General features: G+C 44.6%; 1 protein-coding gene and 1 pseudogene across 1 annotated transcript; one reads left to right on the top strand and one right to left on the bottom strand.

Annotated features, from left to right (window-relative positions):
- Positions 1 to 4,619: 4,619 nt before the first annotated feature.
- On the top strand, positions 4,620 to 11,505 carry LOC112069326 (NOP protein chaperone 1-like). The gene is made up of 2 exons (XM_024136632.2): positions 4,620 to 4,751; positions 9,194 to 11,505. Exons 1-2 carry the CDS (start codon positions 4,620 to 4,622, stop codon positions 9,338 to 9,340), a joined length of 279 nt encoding a protein of 92 aa, XP_023992400.2. The 3' UTR covers positions 9,341 to 11,505.
- A 68-nt stretch (positions 11,506 to 11,573) lies between these two features.
- LOC112069325 (mitochondrial 10-formyltetrahydrofolate dehydrogenase-like) lies at positions 11,574 to 26,572 on the bottom strand (annotated as a pseudogene).
- Positions 26,573 to 27,713: the final 1,141 nt, after the last annotated feature.

The raw sequence follows: 27,713 nt of genomic DNA, 5'->3' as shown, positions 1-27,713 counted from the left end.
ACTTCTTATGTAACTCTATGGCAGCACCCAAGGAGCTAGAACTTTCTATCTCTACCCTTAGACTTGGTGGTGACGTAGTGTCCCCATGAGTGACAGAACAGTGAGCCAATCACGGCACAACGTCCGTATTCTCTGCAGGCTTGCCGCACCACCACAGAAAGCACTGAGCTAGGCTGAAACACCTGTATTTTGGAGCTGCCTTACTACAGGAAACAAAAAAGAGAACATGTTTGTATGCAGCTTTATTAACTAAATGATATACAGTGGGGAGAACAAGTATTTGATACACTGACAATTTTGCAGGTTTTCCTACTTACAAAGCATGTAGAGGTCTGTAATTTTTATCATACGTACACTTCAACTGTGAGAGAHGGAATCTAAAACAAAAATCCAGAAAATCACATTGTATGATTTTTAAKTAATTAATTTGCATTTTATTGCATGACATAAGTATTTGATACATCAGAAAAGCAGAACTGAATATTTGGTACAGAAACCTTAGTTTGCAATTACAGAGATCATACGTTTCCTGTAGTTCTTACCAGGTTTGCACACACTGCAGCAGGGATTTTGGCCCACTCCTCCATACAGACCTTCTCCAGATCCTTCAGGTTTCGGGGCTGTCGCTGGGCAATACGGACTTTCGCTCCCTCCAAAGATTTTCTATTGGGTTCAGTCTGGAGACTGGCTAGGCCACTCCAGACCTTGAGATGCTTCTTACGGAGCCACTCCTTAGTTGCCCTGGCTGTTGGTTTCGGGTCGTTGTCATGCTGGAAGACCCAGCCACGACCCATCTTCAATGCTCTTACTGAGGGAAGGAGGTTGTTGGTCAAGATCTCGCGATACATGCCATCCATCCTCCCTTCAATACGGTGCAGTCGTCCTGTCCCCTTTGCAGAAAAGCATCCCCAAAGAATGATGTTTCCACTCCATGCTTCACGGTTGGATGGTGTTCTTGGGTTGTACTATCCTTCTATTCCTCCAAACACCGGCGAGTGGAGTTTAGAGCAAAAAGCTCTATTTTTTGTCTCATCAGACCACATGACCTTCTCCCATTCCTCCTCTGGATCATCCAGATGGTCATTGGCAAACTTCAGACGGGCCTGGACATGCGCTGCTTGAGCAGGGGACCTTGCGTGCGCTGCAGGATTTTAATCTCATGACGGGTAGTGTGTTACTAATGGTTTTCTTTGAGACTGTGGTCCCAGCTCTCTTCAGGTCATTGACCAGGTCCTGCCGTGTAGTTCTGGGCTGATCCCTCACATTCCTCATGATCATTTGATGCCCCACGGAGGTGAGATCTTGCATGGAGCCCCAGACCGAGGTGATTGACCGTCATCTTGAACTTCTTCCATTTTCTATAATTGTGCCAACAGTTGTTGCCTTCTCACCAAGCTGCTTGGCTATTGTCCTGTAGCCCATCCCAGCCTTGTACAGGTCTACAATTTATCCCTGATGTCCTTACACAGCTCTCTGGTCTTGGCCATTGTGGAGAGGTTGGAGTCTGTTTGATTGAGTGTGTGGACAGGTGTCTTTTATACAGGTAACGAGTTCAAACAGGTGCAGTTAATACAGGTAATGAGTGGAGAACAGGAGGGCTTCTTAAAGAAAAACTAACGGTCTGTGAGAGCCGGAATTCTTACTGGTTGGTAGGTGATCAAATACTTATGTCATGCAATAAAATGCAAATTAATTACTAAAAATCATACAATGTGATTTTCTGGATTTTTGTTTTAGATTCCGTCTCTCACAGTTGAAGTGTACCTATGATAAAAATGACAGACCTCTACATGCTTTGTAAGTAGGAAAACCTGCAAAATCGGCAGTGTATCAAATACTTGTTCTCCCCACTGTATATATATTTTTTACATTGTTTGCAAACTGATATGTGACACGTATTAATGCCAAAATAACATGCAAAACAGACAAGCCCCCCCCAAAAAAATATATATATTTGTGTTTTTTTTGCTTAAAATGTGGGGCTCAAAATGAATGACGGGTTGCCACTGGTTGGTGATTATTCCTCGGATCATATGATCGTATGTCAGAGCACTTTACTTAATGTACAAAATGTGTTTTCGCCCCCTTGGTTTTGCACCCCCTCGGGCTCGTGGAGGAGATCTTCGTGGGCTATACTGAGCCTTGTCTTAGGGTAGTAAGTTGGTGGTCTGTTGATATCCCTCTAGTGGTGTGGGAGCTGGGCTTTGGCAAACTGGGTGGGTTTATATCCTGCCTGGTTGGCCCTGTCCGGGGGTATTGTCGAACGGGGCCACTGTGTCCCCAGATCCCCCCCCCGTCTCAGCTTCCAGTACCTATGCTGCAATAGTCTATGTGCTGGGGGGCTAGGGTAGGTCTGTTATATCTGGTGTAATTATCTTATCTTATCTGGTGTCCTGTGTGAATTTAATTCTCTCTCCCTCCCCTCCCAGAGGACCTGAGCCCTAGGACCATGCCTCAGGATTACCTGGCCTGATGACTTCTGGCTGTCCACAGTCCACCTGGCCGTGCTGCTGCTCCAGTTTCAATTGTTCTGCCTGCGACTATGGAACCCTGGCCTGTTCACCGGACGTGTTACATTGTCCTGGACCTGCTGTTTTTGACTCTCCCTCTCCCTCTCCCTCTCCCTCTCTCGCTCTCTCGCTCTCTCTCTCTACTGCAACTGCTCTCTCGAACACTGAATGCTCGGCTATGAAAAGCCAACTGACATTTACTCCTGAGGTACTGATTTGTTGCACCCTCTACAACAACTGTGATTATTATTTGACCCTGCTGATCATCTATGGACGTTTGAACATCTTGAAGAACAATCTGGCCTTAATGGCCATTTACTCTTATAATCTCCACCCGGCACAGCCAGAAGAGGACTGGCTCAGAGCCTGGCTCAGAGCCTGGTTCCTCTCTAGGTTTCTTCCTAGGTTCCTGCCTTTCTAGGGAGTTTTTCCGAGCAACCGTGCTTCTACATCTGCATTGCTTGCCGTTTGGGGTTTTAGGCTGGGTTTCTGCATAAGCACTTTGTGACATGTGCTGATGTAAAAAGGACTTTATAAATACATTTAATTTGTTTGCCAGAACCTTTAAGCCTGTTATGTTATTTACAACATCATAAAGCTCCAAAAGCTTTCTTTGCACAAATTGCAGCACTCACACTCCTGATGCTCTACAAATGTCATAGGTTTAATAAAAGATGTCAGTTCCGTCAGTAATAATATTACATTTAGCACATTATAATAAGAGTCTTCGTGATATAGATAAATACAGACAGTAGTGACCAATCATTTGGAGTTTAATATAATTAATCAAATTGTATCACCAGAAAAATTCAAAAATAAACTTTAAAAAGTAGTTGACAAATTGTACAATTATAGCTATTTCATTTAATTTTACCATCAATGTCATGATCTTGACCATGAAATTAGAACAGGGACAAATATTTTTTAAACAAAACAATATATATATATATTTTTTTTTAAATACTTATTTTATTGACAAATGATTAAAGTCAGGCAAGAACACATATAACCCCCCCCCCCCAAAAAAAAGATGACAGACCACATAACTTCATACATAAAATATTGCATTATAATATTAGTCTAAAGTACAGACATTTTTTCTGTTACTATGTAATAGCATAGACGAATAGCATTGCCGGCTGTGCCTTGAGCAAGGCACTTAACCCAAATTTGCTCCAAGGGCACCATACTACTATGGCTGACGCTGTGTAAAAACAGCACATTTCACTGCACCTAACACGTTTATGTGACATCCTCTTCCTGCTACGAAACTCAGGGACTTTTATTTTGAAACGTCGTCGGCGTTCATGACACCGGAAGTGGATTCCACGTTGCGGAAGCAAGCACAAAACAGCGGCAGCACACACGCTGAAGCAAAATCATCATACGAAGAAAATGGAATTCAATTTGAACAACAAGAAAACAAGCTCACAAGACTTGTTCGCGTGTGGCAACGGAGGAGGTTTGATCCTTTTTCCGGAATTGCTTTATCAACTGATTTAACTGAGTTGACAAATTGTACAATTATAGCTATTTCATTTAATTTTACCATCAATGTCCTAGCTACATGCACCAACTCTTAACAACACTGTGTTCCAGTGGAGGCTGCTGAGGGGAGGATGGCTCATAATAATGTCACGACTGAAAAAAACATGTGTTTGATACCATTCACTCCATTCTGGACATTGTTATGAGCCGACCTTCTCTCAGCAGCATCCACTGTTGTGTTCATACTATCAGTGTGGTCAGATGTAACATTTCGGTGTCCTTGTACATAGGTCTTCATGACAAGCTTCTCCTCAAGTCGAAGGGGCCCAAAGCTAGCAGTTCTTTGCAAACCAAGAGGGTCCCAAGAAGTAGTGGTGAGTTAAAAACATTTCTAGCGTTTGTTTGTAGATGGGCTAGATTCTACAAATAGCCACGTCTTCTGCCAGGGTGCGCTGTTATTCCGTTTCAGGTCATTACCGAGACAGAAACAGAATAATAACAGCACACCATGGTTATTTGTAGATTCTAGCCCATCGAAATGTGTGTATTGCTTGCTAAATATGTTAAGTAGATTGCTACGTGTGTAGTTACAGTTGTATGTAAATGTGTCGTGTTTCAATTATGGACAGACTGCAGAACTTCCTGCCCCAGATGGCCCAGGCCAATGAGAAGCTCAAGTTGCAGATGGAGCAGGCACCTGAGGGCCACTATGACATAGAGAGGGTGGAGGAGTCTGGAAAGGTCATAGAGATGGTGAGTCTAGTGTGGCTGTCTTTTATAGCGAGGGGAAGTGTGACGTCGGAACAGCACGAGCAGGCCTATCATATTGTGTAGCCTGAACAGCCGCTAGTGGTCGCTGTTATCTCGGTCCCACTCCAAAAGAGAGGTAAACAGCGACCACTAGCGGCTGTTCAGGCTACATTTTGTGGAACAACTGAGCAGAGAAAGGGTCCTTCCAGTTTCCATCAGCTCAATTAAACCGAGACTCTGCGATATGACTTTGCCACAATTAACAGGTTGAACCGCAGATGAGTGCAACAAGACAATGTGCGTGTGCACGGTTGGGTTTTTTGTCATTCTGCTGCAACATTATAGCTCCCGGGGCAACAACTGTGAAGTTTGGCCTTGTGCCTCGCACTCATGGTTTTTGTGGAAGTCTTCCATATTCTGCTGTTTACTTTGCACATTGCTGACTCTGTCCTTAAACTGCAGGTGAGACGTTGTGCGAGTTCGAGCTGATCACTTTTGTGAAGTCGGGGACCATCGTTGGTCACCGCCTTTCAAAGTGTGTTGCATTATCAGGATAAAAATTGTACGACTTGCAACTACATGTCGACTGCATGAACTTTACAGAAATCCTGTGATTAAAGGTCATCCTGTAGCCTTCACCTGCATTGTGGGAGGCTCTATTGTCAACCAATCATTAGGCTGTTTTTGTTTGACTCACGTGAACGTGACCAAGGACGTGATTGAAACAGGAACCAACTTTGCTGCAATTCATGTATACAGTGGATATGTACAAATTTAATGTGATATGAGTCTTTCTCACCAATTGATTGTACAATGTACGCATATATTTTCAGTTTGTGAGTGTGAAATGTGGGTTGGAGATGTTTATTTTGACATATTGTAAAAACTATTGTAAAAACACATCGCCGGCGCCGAAAAGAGATGGCCGCCTCGCTTCGTGTTCCTTGGAAAATATGCAGTATTTTGTTTTTTTACGTGTTATTTCTTACATCGGTACCCCGGGTAATCTTAGGTTTCATTACATACAGTCGGGAGGAACTACTGAATATACGATTAACGTCAACTCATCATCGTTCCTACCAGGAATATGACTTTCCCGAAACGGATCCAGTGTTCTGCCTTCCACCCAATACAATGGATCTGATCCCAGCCGGCGACCCTGTGCGACGCCGAAAAAGGGGAAAACGTGGCGGTCTCGTGGTCAGGCTTCGGAGACGGGCACATCCGGCTCCACTCCCTAGCATACTACTCGCCAATGTCCAGTCTCTTGACAATAAGGTTGATGAAATCCGAGCACGGGTAGCATTCCAGAGAGACATCAGGGATTGCAACGTGCTCTGCTTCACGGAAACATGGCTAACTCAAGGGACGCTAACGGAGTCGGTGCAGCCAGCTGGTTTCTTCATGCATCGCGCCGACAGAAACAAACATCTTTCCGGTAAGAAGAGGGGCGGGGGGGTATGCCTTATGATTAACGAGAAGTGTGTGATCATCATAACAACACACAAGAACTCAAGTCGTTCTGTTCACCTGATCTAGACTCCTCACAATCAAATGTCGACGCATTATCTACCAAGGGAATTCTCGTCAATCATAATCACAGCCGTATACATTCCCCCCCAAGCAGACACATCGATGGCCCTGAACGAACTTTATCTGACTCTTTGTAAACTGGAAACCACACACCCTGAGGCTGCATTCATCGTAGCTGGGGATTTTAACAAGGCTAATCTAAAAAACAAACTCCCTAAATTCTATCAGCATATGATTGTGCTACCAGGGCTGGAAAAACACTAGACATTGTTTTACTAATTTCCGCGACGCTTATAAGGCCTCCCCCGCCCCCCTTTCGGAAAAGCTGACCACGACTCCATTTTGTTGATTCCAGCCTACAAACAGAAACTCAAACAACAAGCTCCCGCGCTCAGGTCTGTTCAACGCTGGTCGACCAATCTGAATCCACGCTTCAAGACTGCTTCGATCACGCGGATTGGAATATGTTCCGCATCGCGTCAACAACAATATTGACGAATATGCTGATTCGGTGAGCGAGTTCATTAGGAAGTGCATTGACGATGTCGTACCACAGCAACGATAAAAACATTCCCAAACCAGAAACCGTGGATTGACGGCAGCATTCGCGTGAAACTGAAAGCGCGAACCACTGCTTTTAACCAGGGCAAGGTGACCGGAAGCATGACCGAATACAAACAGTGTAGCTATTCTCTCCGCAAGGCAATCAAACAGGCTAAGTCTCAGTACAGAGACAAAATCGAGTCGAAATTCAACAGCTCAGACACAAGAGGTATGTGGCAGGGTCTACAGTCAATCACGGATTACAAGAAAACCAGCCCCGTCGAGGACCAGGATGTCTTGCTCCCAGACAGGCTAAACAACTTTTTGCCCGCTTTGAGGACAATACAGTGCCACTGACACGGCCCCCTACCAAACTGCGGGCTCTCCTTCACTGCAGCCGAGGTGAGAAAAACATTTAAACGTGTTAACCCTCGCAAGGCTGCAGGCCCAGACGGCATTCCAGCCGCGTCCTCAGAGCATGCGCAGACCAGCTGGCTGGTGTGTTTACGGACATATTCAATCAATCCTTATCCCAGTCTGCTGTTCCCACATGCTTCAAGAGGGCCACCATTGTTCCTGTTCCCAAGAAAGCTAAGGTAACTGAGCTAAACGACTTCCGCCCGTAGCACTCACTTCCGTCATCATGAAGTGCTTTGAGAGACTAGTCAAGGACCATATCACCTCCACCCTACCGACACCCTAGACCCACTCCAATTTGCTTACCGACCAAATAGGTCCACAGACGACGCAATCGCAACACACTGCACACTGCCCTAACCCATCTGGACAAGAGGAATACCCATGTGAGAATGCTGTTCATCGATTACAGCTCAGCATTTAACACCATAGTACCCTCCAAACTCGTCATCAAGCTCGAGACCCTGGGTCTCGACCCGCCCTGTGCAACTGGGTCCTGGACTTCCTGACGGGCCCGCCCAGGTGGTGAGGGTAGGTAACAACATCTCCACCCCGCTGATCTCAACACTGGGGCCCACAAGGGTGCGTTCTGAGCCCTCTCCTGTACTCCCTGTTCACCACGACTGCGTGGCCATGCACGCCTCCAACTCAATCATCAAGTTTGCGGATGACACTACAGTGGTAGGCTTGATTACCAACAACGACGAGACGGCCTACAGGGAGGAGGTGAGGGCCCTCGGAGTGTGGTGTCAGGAAAATACCTCATACTCAACGTCCAAACAAAGGAGATGATTGTGGACTTCAGAAACAGCAGAGGGAGCACCCCTTATCCACATCGACGGGTCAGTAGTGGAGAAGGTGGAAAGTTTTAAGTTCCTCGGTGTACACATCACGGACAAACTGAATTGGTCCACCCACACAGACAGCGTTGTGAAGAAGGCGCAGCAGCGCCTCTTCAACCTCAGGAGGCTGAAGAAATTCGGCTTGTCACCAAAAGCACTCACAAACTTCTACAGATGCACAATCGAGAGCATCCTGTCGGGCTGTATCACCGCCTGGTACGGCAACTGCTCCGCCACAACCGTAAGGCTCTCCAGAGGGTAGTGAGGTCTGCAGAACGCATCACCAGGGGCAAACTACCTGCCCTCCAGGACACCTACACCACCCGATGTCACAGGAAGGCCATAAAGATCATCAAGGAAACAACCACCCAAGCCACTGCCTGTTCACCCCGCTATCATCCAGAAGGCGAGGTCAGTACAGGTGCATCAAAGCAGGGACCGAGAGACTGAAAAACAGCTTCTATCTCAAGGCCATCAGACTGTTAAACAGCCACCACTAACATTTAGCGGCCGCTGCCAACATACTGACTCAACTCCAGCCACTTTAAAAATGGGAATTGATGGAAATTATGTAAAAATGTACCACTAGCCACTTTAAGCAATGCCACTTAATACAATGTTTACATACCCTACATTACCCATCTCATATGTATATACTGTACTCTATATCATCTACTGCATCTTGCATCTTTATGCAATACATGTACCACTAGCCTTTTAAACTATGCCACTTTATGTTTACATACCCTACAGTACTCATCTCATACGTATATACCGTACTCTATACCATCTACTGCATTGCCATGCCGTTCTGTACCACCACTCATTAATATATCTTTATGTAATATTCTTTATCCTTTAAACTTGTGTGTGTGTGTGTAAGGTAGTAGTGTGGAATTGTTAGGTTAGATTACTGTTGGTTATTACTGCATTGTCGGAACTTGAAGCACAAGCATTTCGCTACACTCGCATTAACATCTGCTAACCATGTGTATGTGACTAATAAAATTTGATTTGACATTCGGCTTACCATTCAAATGAGCCCATTATGTTGATGAGATAAATTGTGTTATGTCGTTGATGACATTGATTCCCTTGTCTCTCTATCAGRGTGTGTCGCTGGTGGAGCTCAGTAGTTCAGACAGCGACTCACTGAGGAGGAGCACGCTCACAGAGGAGAACCTCAAACTGCCTGGCAACTACCAGAGGCAGAAAAAGAAGGTTCATATCCAAGTCCTGGAGAAACAAGTGGATTAGGCCGTTATAGGCCTCTAAAGAGACTACTGGGACAGTTGCAGTGTGTAATATTGACATGCGTTGGTAATACTAATCAACTGACGTGGGATCAGTTCTCCTTCTCCAAGCCCTTTTCATAACCATTATGAGTGAAAGAATAAGAACTTACCGTAGGAAGGTGAGGAGATGGTCCTGGAGGGCTAATGGATTAACAGTGGATGGAGACCTGCTGCAGTGAGGGATAAAGGGGACACTGGTGTCTACATAGGAGGGTGTCTGTACTATAAGGGCCAAATATCATGTGTCAACAAGAGTTTCAGTGCTATTTGAGCCATAATGAGATGGGGACTAAGCATTGAGTGCCTTCTCAAGCATGTGCAGTAAGAATGTGCCTTACATAATTTCCTGTTTATCTGACCATAGGATACTTGTAAGGTTGACGTTCATAGTGGCTTGATGGTTCATTGACGGCAGAGAAAGAAGACATTTAGCCTATCTGTTGTCAATCCATTTTCAATAGAACATTTTCATATTGTTTGTGTACATTTTTAAATAGGATTTATCACTAGCATAGATAATCAAGGCTACATTTGAATTATTTAAGCAGAACCGTTTGACTGTATTTCTCATCTTCAACACCAAATGCTTTATATCTGTCTGCTTTGTTTTATGAATAGTCCCAGCATTATGTTACGGTTGGTCACAAGGTTTGTGAGCTGTGAAGTTTTTCCCAGATCATTTGTTTCCTGAAACAAAAAGTACTGAAGCCGTGTACTGTATTTCATAAGTGTATGAAATCCAAGGTTGTTGTGTGGTTGTGAATGACACAGCATACACAAACGCTCGTGTTTAAAAGGAAAAATGGAAGTATAGACCATGACATCGGATAAATAAGAAACGGGTATTCACCATTGTACAACAGAAATGTCCTTGTTTTTGAAAGAAAAGCCCAAAACATTGTCCATTAAAATAATTGATCAGAAATACAGTGTAGACATGTTAATGTGGTAAATGACTATTGTAGCTGGAAACGGCTGATTTAAAAAAAAAATGTAATATCTTCATAGCCGTACAGAGGCCCATTATCAGCAACCAGCACTCCTGTGTTCCAATCTGTATCATTTTAAAAGGCTAATTGATCATTAGAAAACCCTTTTGCAATTATGTTAGCACAGCTGAAAACTGTTGTTCTGATTAAAGAAGCAGTAAAACTGGCCTTCTTTAGACTAGTTGAGTATCTGGAGCATCAGCATTTGTGGTTTCCTTCTAGGCAGGGTTGCAAAGAAAAAGCCATATCTCAGACTGGCCAATTAAAAGAAAATATTAAGATGGGCAAAAGAACACAGACACTGGACAGATGAACTCTGCATAAAAGGCCAGCATCCCGGAGTTGACTTTTCACTGTTGACATTGAGACTGGTGTTTTGCGGGCACAATTTAATGAAGCTGTCAGTTGAGGGCTTCCCACTCTTTCTATTCTGGTTAGAGCCAGTTTGCGCTGTTCTGTGAAGTGAGTAGTACACAGCGTTGTACAAAGATCTTCAGTTTCTTGGCAATTTCTCGCATGGAATAGCCTTAATTTCTCAGAACCAGAATAGACTGACGAGTTTCAGAAGAAAGGTCTTTGTTTCTGGCTATTTTGAGCCTGTAATCGAACCCACAAATGCTGATGCTCCAGATACTCAACTAGTCTAAAGAAGGCCAGTTTTATTGTTGCTTTAATCAGCACAACAGTTTTCAGCTGTGTTAACAAAATTGCAAAAGGGTTTTCAAATGATCAATTAGTCTTTTAAAATGATAAACTTGGATTAGCTAACACAACGTGCCATTGGAACACAGGAATGATGGTTGCTGATAAATGGACCTCTGTACGCCTATGTAGATATTCCATTAAAAAGCAGCCGTTTCCAGCTACAATAGTCATTTGTAACATTAACAATGTCTACACTGTATTTCTGATCAATTTGATGTTATTTTAATGGACAAAAAAGTGCTTTTCTTTCAAAAACAAGGACATTTCTAAGTGACCCCAAACTTTTGAACGGTGGTATATGTTGTAAGACAAACAATACTGTATGTACCGGGGCTGGTTTTTACACAAGGTTCGGAGGAGAATAGTCTCTCACATCTCCATAGAGACCAGATTTCCCTGTAGTTTTCAAAATGCTAATTGAAAATGGCACATACGATGAAAATATATTCTTGAACGTATACTTTCTTAGTGTTAGCCGTTGTATTCGTATATCAACACTAGTCTTTCAAAGGTAGTTTATTTAATATCCTATTTAAATTAATATATATATTATTTACTAAAAACAATCTGCAGTTTCTACATTATTTTTGGACTTATAAATTGATATGTACTCATTGATTCTTGAATATACCTTAGAGATGCTTAATGAGCTTAGTTCAACTGTCGTACCCCATCGTAACCCCAAATATAAGCTTTTTCTACTTCATTTTTTGTGAACAAAACATGGTTAAAACTATAATGTTGATGTCATGGAAGGTCAGTCCTTGCATCCATAGCTCTGTCTATACATTTGAGAGTAGTTACATTTCTTCAGCCCCATCCCTCAGTTCTTTTTACCAAAACGGGCAGGTAGGTTGGTGTGCTTTAAAAATGCATAATCTAGTGTTGTAACCTACAGTGCTCCTTTTCTGACAGAAATACAATGTCAAAAAAATATCAAATTATTCAGTGTGTTTTCTTTTGTTATAAAATATTTACAAATAACAATTTAACTAAGGGAGTTGTGGATATCTTCAGCAGAAGTGTGGCACCTTGACATACGAATCTGAACCTGCATGCTTGAGCTAAAAATGAAATGTTGCAAAAAATGTGTGACTGACAGAGCAGGAGGAGATTGCCTGAAGCGCTCGGCTTTTGAAAAGCAAAACGTTCTTTCATGATCAGCGGAGGAACCGAAACCTTAAACTCAAAGTGAAGGGGTGTTGATCCAGACGAATCCACCTTGGCTCTGGAATACTGAAATCCACCTCTGCGTTTGATACGTGCGATTTTCCTTTTGTAACTTTGGGGAAAACCGCCTGTGTCCATGATGTGTCCGTAATGCAAGTTCCCGAACAGAATGCTCAAAACTGTTGGCACCTTGAGACGAGGTCGTGGCAGAGGGTAGGCTACACATCAAMGGTCTCCTCTCTCGCACACACCTGCTGTTAGGAAAGCGGAGCTGGACTCCTGATCGAGACTGACTGGAGTCGTGATCAGGTGGATTGATTGATCAGTCGTTGTTACAGTTTATTCGGCTGCCTTAGTACTCCACAGTCACTGCTTTGGTCCTGAGGTATTCGTTAAGAGCATCCTCTCCTGCCGACAGAACCGAAGCACAGTTAATCGGTCAAACTCAAATCAAGCATGTTGGGCTCACAACAAAGCTCCTAGGCTCATTTTCTTTGAACTCTGGACTATGTTTCAAGAAAAAGATAAATAGATTTCCATGTATTTTCCATTGTTTATCACAGACCACCAACTAAAAATCAGTATACGATATGATCCACATTCCAATATGACCGTATCCAACATGAAACCCCTTGCCTAATGATKACATGATTAACCCCAGACTCACCAAGGTCTTTACCGAAGCCGGACTGTTTGAAACCGCCGAACGGCGATGCCACGTCGGTCTTGTTGTAAGTGTTGACGAACACGGTCCCGGCGTCCAGCCTCTCGCTCACGTACATGGCCTTGTTGATGTCGCGCGTGAACACGCCGGACGCCAGGCCGAACTCGGTGTCGTTGGCTCTGTTTAGCACGCCATCTATGTCACTGCAGGTCAGAAGGGGAGAAAAGGGGATGTTGGGAACCACACACAGCTCTATTACTTGGGTCTGTGATGAGGAAAGGTTCTCTCTTTAGAAGACGTACCCGTCTTTGAACTTGGACACCACCATGATGGGGCCAAAGGACTCCTCTTTGGCGATGAACATGTGATCCTCCACGTCTGTGAACAGTGTGGGCTCCATGAAGAACCCTGGAGAGAAACCACGTCATAGTGTAGTTAGCGATGATGATGGTGGTTGGCTGAAACGGTGCATTACAGTGGCCTCCAATTGTGTTGTACTGTACCATCAGTATTCACTAACCAGTCTTGTGTTACCAACTATTCAGGAACATATACTATTATATCCTACGTATTCTTCAGATATACTACATATTCTATCCACATACTGTCCATAATGTCTATACATCCCATCATATATATATATACACTCTGACAATGCTAATATTTCTATATTCCTTAATTCCATTATTTTACTTTTAGATTAGTGTGTATTGTTGTGAACTGTAAGATAATACTGCACTGTTGGAGCTAGGAACACAAGCAATTCGCTACACCTGCAATAACATCAGCTAAATACTGTATGTGTGTGCGACTAAAACAACTTGATTTGATGTTAAACACAGGTTATTCTACTGTAGCTACTTTGGTAGGAGTGCATACTGTGATACTAAGAGGGGCCTATAGTATTGAAAAGACACTGCTTCAAAAGTGTTTACCTRGCCTGTCCACCTGTTTGCCCCCGTACACCAGCGTGGCGCCCTCCTTCATGCCCACCTCACAGTACTCCACCAGCTTTTCCATGTGGGCCTTGTGGTTCTGGGGCCCGTGGTCCGTGGAGCGGTCCAGAGGATCACCCACTTTCATCTTCTTTATCTCCTCCAACTGATGGGGTGAAGAGGAGGGGAGACGGAGGAAGAGGAATGCAAAGGCTATGACGAGGAAAAGGATCTTGAGAGACCCTTGAGCTACGCTACACGGAGACTCAGTTGTTGTGGGGTGGAGGAAACGGAGGAAGGGGAGGAAGAGGAAAAGTGTATTGTGTGTTTTGGACTGTTGTGGGAGGGTTCAGGATACTCACCACTCTCCTGATGTACTCATCATGTATGGACTCCTCCACGAACAGGCGTCCAGCAGCGATGCAGTTCTCTCCTTTGTTGAAGAACACAGAACTCATACCCTGTAGAAAGGGAGATGGAGGGGAAGGGAATATGACGAAAATAAGAGCAGGTCAAATGAAGAAATTCGAAGACACAGGTACGAAGTCCCTCTCCTCTTTTCCTTCTCCTTTAGTTACTCTCTCTCTTTTCTCTTTCCCTCCCTCTCTCACCATGCGCACAGCCTTGTCCATGTCACAGTCGCTGAAGATGATGAGTGGAGACTTCCCTCCTAGCTCCAGAGAAACCTTCTTCAGGTTACTCAGCGCACAGCTGCAACAGGAAATKACACGYGAGCMTGAGCAGGAAGTAGCYCAATATMARCMWATCAGGAATAASTGGGGTCCCAGCCCCCTACTGTACCTTTTCATGATCTGTTTGCCGATAGGGGTGGAGCCTGTGAAGCCCAGTTTACGGATGTCAGGGTGGTCAGACAAGCGCTGTCCCACCATCCCACCTATTAGAGAGATGGGGGATAGGGAGGTAGAGAGAGAGAAAGGGGTGAGAGGGTGGCAGGGGGAGAAAGGGTAGTAGAGATGAGGGAGAGTGGGTGGTAGATGGGGAGATGGAGTGAGAGAAACAGAAAAATAAAGATTAGAATCAAAAACCTTATCTAATAAGATCTCACAGATCTCCTGGAGGACCTCTCCCTTCCCACAAGCTCTTGCTCCCTTGTGTCCTGTTACCTGAGCCAGGAACGATGTTGATGACTCCCTTGGGAATGCCAGCCTTCACAGTCAGCTCRGCAAACTTCAGGGCTGACAGAGGAGTAACCTTTTGGACGAGAGCAGAGAGCGAGTGAAACATGTTCCTTGATGTGGACACGGGGAAACTCTTCCAAGTGAATCAAATGACATCTGATATTCACATATGTKGTTCAGCAATGTGCAGTGCTAGAGAGGCTATTTTAACACGTCGGCCTGCAGAGAAAGGTTACGTTAGGTAGAGTTGTGCGTGACAGGTAGGGTCGTGTGTGACTGCCGTGTTACATAAGTTGTTCACCTGCTGGTATAAAATCTACGACTGAATCTGTTGTAACGTRTGCAGGTGTATGTTTTCTCACCTGTGCAGGTTTCAGGACCAGTGTGTTTCCAGCTGCGAGGCAAGCGGCACTCTTCCATGCCAGCATCATGAGTGGGTAGTTCCAGGGAATGACGATGGCRCACACACTGGCACCCAGGAAACACAACACTCACCGTGAGCAGGTGCCACAGGTCAGCCAAAAGCAGTGGTTACTACAACCAATACTCAAACTAAAACCACTACTCATGAATCATGTTCATATCTAAATCCATATTGATATTTCCTGGTAGAGTTGTATGTGAACTCTGACCCCTTACCCCAGAGGTTCCTTCTTGGTGAAGGTCAGATTGCGATTGGGCCTGGCCTGGTTGATGGGTATCGTCTTGCCCTGTAGCAGACAGGATATAATAGAAGATATCCTTAGACTACTAGATTACTGAAAAAGATTGAGACAACTAGGTCAGGATTTGGCAAACAGGGACATGTGAATGAAAAAGMAGTGGAGCCAGTTTCATCATACAAAACCCTCCAAACATCTTCATATTTCACATATCTGGTCCATGCAGGTGAAACTGTACCTGGATCTTGTCGCACCAGCCGGCGAAGTAGCGGAAGGTCTGTATGGACATGCCTACGTGGGTCTTCAGGGCCAGGGTGTAGACAGCTCCAGAGTCTATGGACTCTATGGTGGCCAACTCCTCCTGGTGCTCCTCCATAAGGTCAGCCAGCCTGGTAGGGAGGGGAGGTCAACAAGAGAGATGGAGGTAGGGTCCACTGGCAGTCTTTGTCCTCAAAATATATTATTATTGTATAAATGGATATAAATCTGCACTATTTAAACAAGTTCCCTGATAGTAACTATACTCCATAATGAGTCGAGGTAGATCTCCACCAGGCCTCTAGGAGGCGCTGTAGGCTTGGTGCTCACTTGTACAGCAGGGTGCCACGATCTCTAGGGTTCATCCTGCCCCAGGGGCCAACCTCAAAGGCCTCTTTGGCTGCTGCTACCGCCCGGTCCACATCTCCCACTGACGCGTAGGCTACCTTACAGATCACCTACGGAAAAGGGTTAACATTTAATGACCTCTCAATACAATAATGTCCACGAGTATGTATGTCAGTGTGTATGTGAGAGTGTATATCTAAGTATGATCGATGAGAAATAGTAGGGTGTGTGTGTGTGTTCAGGCGTATCTGTTTAGCATTACTAACTCACAGAGCCATCGGCAGGGTTGATGGTATCGGCGGTCTTGCCGTTCTCTGCGTCCTCAAACTTGCCATTGATGAAACACTGCCAAGGCATCTTCACCGTCATGTTGTTGACGTCTTTAGTTGCTGGAACAACATGACGTGGCATACATTACACGTCAAAGACAAATTACAGATCAGCTGTGTCTTATAAACACGTGTATATGTTGTGAATATAACACATTGAATACAAGTGGAAAGTGAGTGGGAAACAGTATGTTTATCATCATCAATATAACACCATCTCAAATCAAACTTTATTTGTCACATGCGCCGAATACAACAAGTGTAGACTACCGTGAAATGCTGACTTACAAGTCCTTAACCAACAGTAAGTTCAAGAAAAGAAGAAAAAGATTTACCAAGTAAACAAATGAATAACAATAACGAGGCTATATAAGGGGCACCGGTACTGAGTCAGTGTGCAGGGTACAGGTTAGCTGAGGTAATTTGTATGTAGGTGGGGTGAAGTGACGATGCATAGATAATAAACAGCGAGTAGCAGGCTGTAAAAAGAGAGGGGGGGGGGTAGAAACTGTTCAGCAGTCTGTTCAGCAGTCTTATGGCTTGGGGGTAGAAGCTGTTGAGGAGCCTTTTGGTCCTAGACTTGGCGTCTGTACGCTTGCCACGTGGTAGCGGAGAGAACAGTCTATAACTTGGGTGACTGGAGTCTCTGACAATTTTATGGGCTTTCCTCTGACACCGCCTATTGTATAGGTCCTGCATGCAGGAGCTTGGCCACAGTGATGTACTGGGCCGTTCGCACTACTCTGTTGCTCCTTACGGTCAGATGCCGAGCAGTTGCCATACCAGGCGGTGATGCAAACCGATCAGGACTCTCGATGGTGAAGCTGTAAAATTTGAGGATCTGGGGATCATGCGAAATTTTTTAGTCTCCTGAGGGGGAACAGGTATTGTCGGCGCTCTTCACAACTGTCTTGGTATGTTTGGACATGATAGATCTTGGTAATGTGAACACCAAGGAACTAGAAACTGTCAACCCGCTCCACTACAGCGCATGATGTTAATGGGGCCTGTTCTGTCCGCCTTTTCTGTAGTCACGATCAGCTCCTTTGTCTTGCTCACATTGAGGGAGAGGTTGTTGTCCTGGCACCACACTGCCATTCTCTGACTTCCCTATAGGCCGTCTCATCATTGTCTGTGATCAGGCTACACAGTTTTGTCGTCAGCAAACTTAATGATGGTGTTGGAGTCGTGTTTGGCACGCATCGTGGGTGAACAAGGAATACAGGAGGGGACTAAGTACAACCTTGAGGGCCAGTGTTAAGGATCAGTGTGGAAGTCTGTTGTTGCCTACCCTTACCACCAGGATCCAGTTGCAGAGGGAGGTGTTTAGACCAGATTCTTAGCTTGTGATGAGCTTTGTGGGCACTATGGTGTTGAACGCTGAGCTGTAGTCAATGAACGCATTCTCACATAGGTGTTCCTTTTGTCCAGTGAGAAAGGGAAGTGTGGAGTGTGATTGAGATTGCGTCATCTGTGGATCTGTTGGGGCAGTATGCGAATTGGAGTGGGTCTAGGGTGTCTGGGAGGATGCTGTTGATGTGAGCCATGACCAGCCTTTCAAAGCACTTCATGGCTACCGACGTGAGTGCCACGGGCGGTAATCATTTAGTCAGGTTACCTTTGCTTCTTGGGCACAGGGACTATGGTGGTCTGCTTGAAACATGTAGGTATTACAGACCCGGTCAGGGAGAGTTGAAAATGTCAGTGAAGACACTTGCAGTTGGTCCACGCATGCTTTGAATACACGTCCTGGTAATGCATCTGGCTCAGCGGCTTTGTGAATGTTGACCTGTTTAAAGGTTTGTTCACATTGCTACGTAGAGCGTTATCACACAGTCATCCAGAACAGCGGGTGCTCTGCATGCTTCAGTGTTGCTTGCCTCGAAACGAGCATAAAAGGCATTTAGCTCGTAGGTGGATAGAATTATGGTCAGATTTGCCAAATTTGGTCATTAATTGTGGGTCTTGCCAACTCCTAAGTTGCACAACTGACCATAGGAGTTGGCAAGACAGCACAAACTGATCTGGGACCAGGCTACTGTATGAAAGTTTTTGTCTGACTCACATAGTCGATGACCATCTCCTCTCCTGCCTCTCCCTCAGCCTTCTCACAAACATCTGGATGAAGTCCTGGAAGGTGGTGGCCATGTACACGTCCTCATTCTGCAGCTGCAACCCTACACACTTCTGCTTGATCTCTCCACTAGCCTGGGAGAAGATGGGGTATAGCGGGGTCATAGTGAAGTTATGTCAGGTCATAGGAGAATATGTCACAGTACAATGGGCAACTAGAGTCACAAAAGTCACCATGATGATTAAAAGCCGATCACTGCTAATAAAATATATAACAAAAAATCTAGGTCAAGTGAGGGAAATGAAGGGTTAAACCAGGTCAATGCCAGTGAAAGCATACACTCACCTGACCACGTCCATAGAAGCAGCTCCTGACTTGAAGAAGTCTGTGGTTTCCTCGATGGCAGCAACGTTGCTCAGAATGCCTTTCCAGATGTCCTGGAGTAACAACCAACTGAATCAGTGGGCTAATTGAACAGCTTCTATCTGAATCATGCATTCGCAACATGGTGGTATACTATGTAACGATTCTGTTGTAGTAGTGTCAAACTGTACACCATGGCGACGTGGAAGCCTTCAGCGATACAATGAGAAACGTACTCGTATCTCCTCTGCCATCTTCTTCTCGTCATCAGTCAGCTCCACGCTGGCGGTGTCTCCTGAAGAGAAGTACTTAGCAGCAGAGATCATCTTCCATCCTCAAATGCAGGTTCTTCACCATCAGCTGTGGAGGAACAGAGGAGGAAGAGGGTGAGGAGAGGGAGAGGAGGGAGGCAACACATAGTTAGGCTGAGCTATGTCTTAATGACTAAACTGGAAAAATCATTCACAAAATAAACATTAGAAGCCATCGGAGGTTTATAGATATATGTCTGTTACAGCACAGGTAATACAGTTAACAGGGTTGCCACTAGAACTTCTGTACATTTCTATTCATTTCCCATTGATTCATTTTCTGTGACTCACCGCTTTGCATTCTGACCCGTACAGAACCAGGCCGTTCTTGGTGACGACACCAGGCTGGGACGCTCCCTCTATCTCCAGGACACTGACCGGCTGGCACCGACTCCCCCGCATGGACGACCCGTACAGAGTTACAGTCTAAGGAGAGAGAGGACATGGGTTCGATTGACATACTGCCAATGAGACAGACAGACACACACACACAGTAATAAAGAAACAGAACATTAGACACTACGTATAGTTCATACATACACTGTAAATGTAAGTGTGTGTGCAAGTGTGTGTTTTTGGGAACGCACCTGACCATCAATGACCGCCACGCTCCGGGGACTTTGTCGTGGCCACGGATCCAGTTGTGGATAGCTCTGCGGCTGGGCTAGGTTGACCTTGAGGACGGACAGAAGATGGGTGAGGAAGAAAATCTTCCTTTTCAGACACTTCTTTCCTTGGTTTCTAGGAACCAGGGGGAGGCCAAACAGTGGGCTGCCTATTATGAAACACTTAGAAGAGGGACTTAAATAACCCCTCACTCCCTCCTCGCCTTAAGAATGTTGGCCAGTGCTAAGGCTCTAGTAATTAACACTCCCCACCCCTCAAACCCCTAAACCCTCCCCCTCCTTCTACAACTCCTTCTACAACCCTCATCCCATTACTGGCCCTAGTACATACACCTCTCGCTAAACAGGACTTTTCAAACTGAGTAATGAATGGACGTATTGTGGAATTAAATGGCTACAAATTGAGCAACGTCAAACTGCCATAATAATTTGAGCAGAAAAGTGACAGGACAGGACATTATTTTAATGTTTATTTCCTAACATGATATTTGACTTAGTTTCCTTCATTCCCTACAAACAGCCTTAACCAGGTGACCTGTTTCACCCACATTCAGTATCTCACCTTGGAGTTGGACTTCTTCGGATACCCTCGTAGTGGCCTCCTCTGTCTGGGGGACGCGTGGGGCCTTCCCATCAGCGATCAGCTGCACTGACTCCACCTGCACCACAGGAATACACCAGCCCCCAAGCAATGTCAGTGTGTTGCGTGTTACAGCTGTGGGACTGTGATATGTTTTATCCTGATTGTGATCGGAGGATGGACAGATGGAGATGGTGGTGYGTTGCTATGGTTACCATGGCCTTGATGCCCTCTGGAAAGAGGAAGCGATTGTAGAGGGAGTCCACCGTGTCGTTGGGTTCCACAGGACACTCTCTCTGGAGCAGGATGGGACCGGTGTCCAGACCGTCATCAGCCCAGAAGATGGAGAACCCAGCCTTCTTATCCCCCTGGATCAGAGTCCTGAGGAYACAGGACCAGGTCAGACACAGAACCAACATCAAGCATAGAACCACRGTCATTCATAGAAACAGGGATGTACCCAGAAACAGGGTCATACATGGAACCATATGGAGCAGGCCACTCATGGAATCAGGTCATGCATAAAACCAGGAACTAAAACGTGACAAAGCTATTAGCTGGAAAAGAGTAGGCTACATGAAAAGTGCAATAATGTTAATATAACCATCTGTGTGTTTTCACACACACGGTCACGGTTTTCAGTGAATTTATGTCAATCACGAAGCTCATCTGCATTTCCTGCAGAGCAGGAAAATTCTCAGCAACAAAAGAGTGATCAAATTAAGATTCTACACCTGTAGTACAGAGCGAGAGAAAGCCAGACTTTTCCATAGAGCCCACTCACATGTAGGTTAAAGAGCCAAGTCAGACACAGATCAGTGTCAAATATAGGCTAAATCCACATAGCTGTTCACACACAGAGACGGCCATAGACACACACACACACGCCCCGAACACAGATAACAGGAACCGAGAATAGATAAGGGTAGGAAAAAGATAAGGCAAACTGTACTCAGCCAAACACATTACAAAAAGTTCATCCCCAAATCAGACCAGTTAGATAGCACCTCTCACTCCTGCTCAGCTCTCCAGCAGGTGTTTAACTATATGGGCAAGGCACACACTAAAGACTTTACACTGGTCATGGCTACGTATTGACAACAGCTGAAATGACCACATGTGCCTCTGCACTTGACCATCTCCATTCACCACACACACCCTACCCCACACGCCTATAAACCTTAATCCTCACACTATCTTAAAACCCTTTCTCTCTCCCCTCCCTCCCTCACCAGTTGATATAAACCTTAATCCTCACACTATCTTAAAACCCTTTCTCTCTCCCCTCCCTCCCTCACCAGTTGATGGCGGAGGCCCCGCGGTGCAGGGGCAGGATGGAGGGGTGGTAGATGATGGAACCGTGGGCCGGGTGGTCGATCACGTTCATGGGGATGAACTGGGAGCAGAAGGGCATGACGTTGAGCTCMGCCCCCACCGCCTTGTAGGCCTCCACTACTTCCGGGATGGGCTTCCCTTTGACACGCCACCGCGGGAACTTAAAGACCGGCGTCCCGTCCTTCTCCGCCACTACCGCTGGAGGGAGATAAAGGTGGGGTGGGGGGGTAGACAGAACACTTTTGTACAGTACACAGTATGTGACTGTGTATCTCAGTTCATCTGTGTGACTGTTATCTGTGTGAGCTGGGTGTGCGTCAGGGTTCATTCTGAATTGAGTTGCGAATTGCTCTTTCATTTCAATTAAATTCTTGAATTTGAATTGGCCACACCCAACATGAAGCAGAATTTGAATGAAAGGAAGTAGAATTTAATTAAATGAAAWTCAAATGGATTATTTATTCTAYACATTACCATAGTAATKTTTATTTTGATATCATAAATGGTTGGTTACCAGTACCATAAGGTTGAAACATTTCATTTTTAAACTCATTCTCAACTATTTCAAATAATTAGTGGTCTGGACAAATTCTAAGATCATGTTGTGGGTTGTCTATAATAATTCATAATTCCCTTAGTGTTTTTAAATATTAGAAAAAAATGTTGTAATCAAACTAATATTTGAAATGGTATGTGAATTCTTTGCATTAATAAGTAGCATATCCTGTTGATAAAAGACTTCTCATATGAATTAGACTTTCATGTTTCATGTCTCAGTTGAGTTGCTTTGAATGAAATTCAAATCAAATTCTGCTTCCTGTGGCCAATTCAAATTCAATTCACTGTTTAAATTGAATTAARTTCCGAATTGACACCAACTCTGGTGTGCGTGGGGGTTCCGGTCTTCCCCAGTTCCAACCAGTTCCAGGGCACATCCTGCTCTACTACCCTACTAGGGYTATGGTTACATGAAACCCACACTTTGGCCCCACCTGCTCCACACAAATTAAATTACACACACACGCCGATGGGAGGGGTGGGACAGGACATGGGRCTGGCCTAGGGGCACACGGTCCGTCTCAGAGTGAGTGCGTGCACCGGTGTGTGTGTGTGGTAAAGGCCACATGGAGCTGTTGGCCTCATCCAGCCAGCTATGCTAATCTGGGTGCTAAGCATGGTAGTAGCCTCGTAGTAATGCTTTATAAGAAGGCCATGCTTTATGCCATGGCAATAAGTGAAGTGTTAGAGGCTGTTTGACTCACAGACGGTTAGGCTAATAGTGCCATTTTCGGTTTACCATTCAACGCTACGTTCRAGTGATGCGCGGGCATCCTGACATCAAAAAGCTCTGTAGCAGGATAGCTAAAGCTGATGTCGGGACCTTGACAAACTTAAAAGCGAGTGAGTGATGACCATGAAAACACACAGGACTGGTTGCTATAGCTATTTTCAACAAGTATATTATTCTTCTGGCTTTATCTAACTCTATTGTTCATATTTTGCCTTGACTTGCTAGCTTGCTTGTTAACTTGTACAAGCTGAAGTTGCATGGGATCATATCCACTGCTAGGTAAACAAAGAGGTTTCTGATGACGAACTGTGCATGCAACTTTTCATGTGACATTACATCATCATTACATTGTCATGTAAACATTTACACAGTAGGCAAAAAACACCCACAATCAAACCATCTGCTCGGTAAATACTTTGCCTCAGGCTAATAACAGGCAAATCAAATGTGAAACAATGTTTTACTTAAATGTTTGACCATATTGTGTAACAAGGTTTCCTTTACATTTTTACAGGGATGCCAAAAAAATCGTAATAACACAGAGGTCTGTTTCCCTAGCCAAACGGCAAAAATCTCTCAATCCTGTGCCAAGAACACAGTGGGTCGCTGTATAACCTCACTGCAGAGCAGAGGAGGCTGGTAGGATGAGCTATAGGAGGACGGGCTCATTGTAATAGTTAGAATGGAATAAATGGAAGAGTTAAACATGTGGTTTCAATATGTTTGCTGTGTTTGATACCGTTTCATTCCAGCCATTACAATGAGCCTGTCCTCCTATAGTTTCTCCCACCAGCCTCTTCTGCTGCAGAGTCAGGCTGAACTGAAGTTAGTCCCAATTACTCTGATTTAGCCTAACAGGGTTTGGTCAGGGGTGTGTATCTCCCCTGTGTGTGGTTGTTTGTTTGCCTAGCAAGGACGCAGTGACGTTAAACTACGGATATTGTATTTGTATATTGTATATCTAGTCAGTTAGCCTCTCTCTCTCTCTCTCTCTCTCTCTATATATATATATATATATATATATATATATATAGAGAGAGAGAGCAAAGCATAGAGCAAAGCAGAGATAGAAAGAGAAAGGGGGAGAAGCACAGAACAGGGACCCTTGCCGTCCCAGCTGATGCATGCTGGGTAAAATAATTTGCATCATATCAAACCAGGGCCTCTCCCTACTAAAGCGATGGGCCCGCAGTCCTAACGCTAGGCATAAAGGCCTCCTTAGAGTCAACACGGATCTACCTCCCTCACTGACAGGGACAGTCAGTCCTCTCCTGACCCAGAGAGACCCAGGGCTAAAGGGGCTTCCGCCTCAGATTATCAGGGTAACCACTGAAGCCATTACATCTCATTTAGAAAAGTGACTGGGAGTAATCATTTACACAAACTCCACTAACTCAGTTAGACCGTGGGAGTCTAGGAGAGGACGGACTGGATCATGACTGAGGCCATGCAGATGGTAACAATGTAAAGAGGTGGCCATGCTCTGGTGAGGATGCAAGCATACCACTTCCATAAAAGCTTTGCTGCAATATTCATTCACTGAGTCATGATAACTTGTGTTCCCCTCCAAAAAAGAGGGCATGAGGAAGAGAAGGAAATAATGGAGAAGAGAGAAAGAGAGACTCCCCCTCCAGTCATCACCAGTGTGTCAATACTTACCCAGAGGGTCTGCCTTGCCATCCCTATCTGGCACAGTGAACACACCCACCACCCTATGGCCCTGCTTCCGTAGGTTGGTGTACACTTCCTGTCCAAACAGGCTCTGGCCAATCAGAGCCAGTCTCAGCTTATTTTGGTAATAATTCTGGAGGAGACAGGAGAGAAGAAAGAGCATGTGAGTTAGTGGTAAAAACTCTTTCTGACACATGAGAATAGCCTATACTGTACTGGTGGGCTTTAAGATCAAAACACATATTTTCCCCATATCCCTCAGGCTTTGAACCAATATGACCGACTACTGATGGYGACAAACTCCAACTTTCAATTGGACCATACTCATGTCCATGACCAATATTCAGTTTCACTTCAAACATCCCTCGTGTAGAGTATACATAGGCATTTTGTAGCGTTGAAAAGCATTTATACTCTGTCCCTCTCCAATACTCTTCCCTCTCCATTGCCAAGTTTTTTTTAGGAGTTTCTGGCAGCCAGACTGGCCCAATGGGCAATAAATCTTGGTCCTCTGGGAGAGAGAGTGGTCTGAAATGCTATTGGCTACAGAGAGCACAACCCCCCTCCTCCAACTAGAATGAATGCTCAAGTATGTTCAAATGAGGCTACTCCAATCAGTGTGTCTGTCTGGAAGTTCATGTGAAAATGGAAGGTTTCAAGTTTCCTATGCCGAAATAGACTAGGAATAAAGTAAACACTATAGCTGTTCATGTGTAATAACGTAATACATGTTAAGACAATGTAATAACCACATAATACATGTTATGACAATGTGTTATTCAATTGTTATAGCCTAATGTAAACAGCTCCTGTGAACGCTTACACCCAGACAGGCATGGTAGACGAACATTTTCCAGCACTGAGTGACTACCTATCAGCCAGCTAAAACGGCAATGATAAGAGATACATTTCTGCCGTTACATTGTAACCACCTACAGTTGCAGTTTGATATGGGCCGGTGTTGTTTACACAACCATATCGTATCAGTCCATTTTCCTTGCTAATATCCTGAAAGTAACTTCCATGTCAGTCGAATTATAGGCAGTTCGTTGCGTGTCTGTGGATTTCTGGATAGTGTGTTGCTAAGCCGCTCTGTTCAGCTGTCTGTGGTCTCTCTCGTTCAGCTGATGCAACTCCCCACGAACTGTACAATGGAAGTAATTCGTGCAGCGAATGGAGACAACGTGCATAACGTGGCAACTGGCAAAGACATGTCTTTCTTTGTATGGTTGTTAGAATASAAATACATAGTACATAATATGAATTCGCCTTTATTGTAATATCTTTACTAATGCTGCATATCAGATATCAAAATAGARAACTGTCAAGCATGCATCATATTTTGATTMGATTGTAGGCTACTGTGAATGTGCACTGTGCACACCCAGGCATTTACAGATCTGAGACCGAGTCATTCATTCATTGTAACATATGAAGATGACTCGATTTTAACCTGATATATATTAATGCATTAGAACAACAATGACAACATCGTGTGAATCAGCTGGCAARCAATTAGGATTCTCCATAGCGACAACKGGAGGGCGGGGGGAGACACAGGGGATCGCGGATGCAACATAAACAATGTTACTTACAGAGCTGGTAGAGAATTTCCTAATGATTCTGTTCGCTGTCCACAACATGATGGCTGTATTAATTAACACAAATTAAAAAACAACAGAATTAGTCCAACRTGGTCTGGGGACGTGTACGAGCTCCTGATGACACACACACCTGCCTCGCAATGACAGCGGTTCGAGCTAGCCACAGCCAGCTTATACCCGACAACCGGCGTGTGCGCGKGGTACTGTCTACGTGCGCGCTCACGAATCCTACTACTTCAATGAGGCACGTATGTATTTTACATTTGACAGTCTTACTGGCGTTATAGTAAGAATTGCTTTTCGCGATGAATTGTGCGTGCTACCAGWGGAATATCTATGTAATTTTATCAAAAGACCACGAAACCGGCCAGACACGAAGACGCAACATTGAACGACATTCATGTTAAAAAAATTAAAAAACGCGTAACCTTCATCTAGCGCCCCTTTTGAATGGGTTATGACGAGTAGGCTACTATTACATTGTAATTCCATTGTGATCAAATATAAATAGCAGCCATTATGTACTATTTTAGATTGGTGCATTTTATACAAAATGATCTGTATTAGTTTATTTCAATGTTGATCATAATAAAATAATAAAACCACACACACACACACATCAGTATCATCGCAGACCATAAGTAACTTTGTGATTGTTTAGTCATTCATTTAATTTCATCCATTCACTACAGGCCCAAATTCTGGACATATTTTCCATCTCAGGAAAACCATCGATGTGTAAACACACTTTGACCTCTGCTGAACACCCAGATGGAAAACTAGAGCAGGGCAGCTCTCTGGATAGTAGTGGAATGAACCCCAAACATTCACAACAAGGTGMTTTAAACACTCAACAGTTATGCCCTCTCCTGAGTGGAGATTGTGTAACATGAGGAATTATGCATTTGTATTGTTTATGAGTGAGGACAATCGTATCCGTATCAAGGTGATTTGTTCTGTAATTCAGATTCAAGTTTGTAAAGCAGAATCAATCATAAGTYTCCATTTCAACATACAGTATATTATACATTCCATTGTAGGCAGACTCAGTTGGTTCAATGTTCGACTGGTAGAACACACCAGTACCTACTCTCTGTGTTGCCTAGCTATATCATTGAGAGCACACCTGCTGCTGTGACTCCCATAGTGAATGAGCTCTGATCAAACATTCTACCCCCATCCACACTGAACTGCCTGGCACAGGTTCCCCCATGCCAAGGTCAACAGGGTTACTTCCCAGTATGAAGAGATGCGCAAGCAAGGATGAACACCCCCCCCCCC

Source organism: Salvelinus sp. IW2-2015, unplaced genomic scaffold, assembly GCF_002910315.2.
Source record: "Salvelinus sp. IW2-2015 unplaced genomic scaffold, ASM291031v2 Un_scaffold987, whole genome shotgun sequence".
Lineage (NCBI taxonomy): Eukaryota > Metazoa > Chordata > Actinopteri > Salmoniformes > Salmonidae > Salvelinus > Salvelinus sp. IW2-2015.
This window is presented reverse-complemented; position numbering and strand designations above follow the sequence as displayed.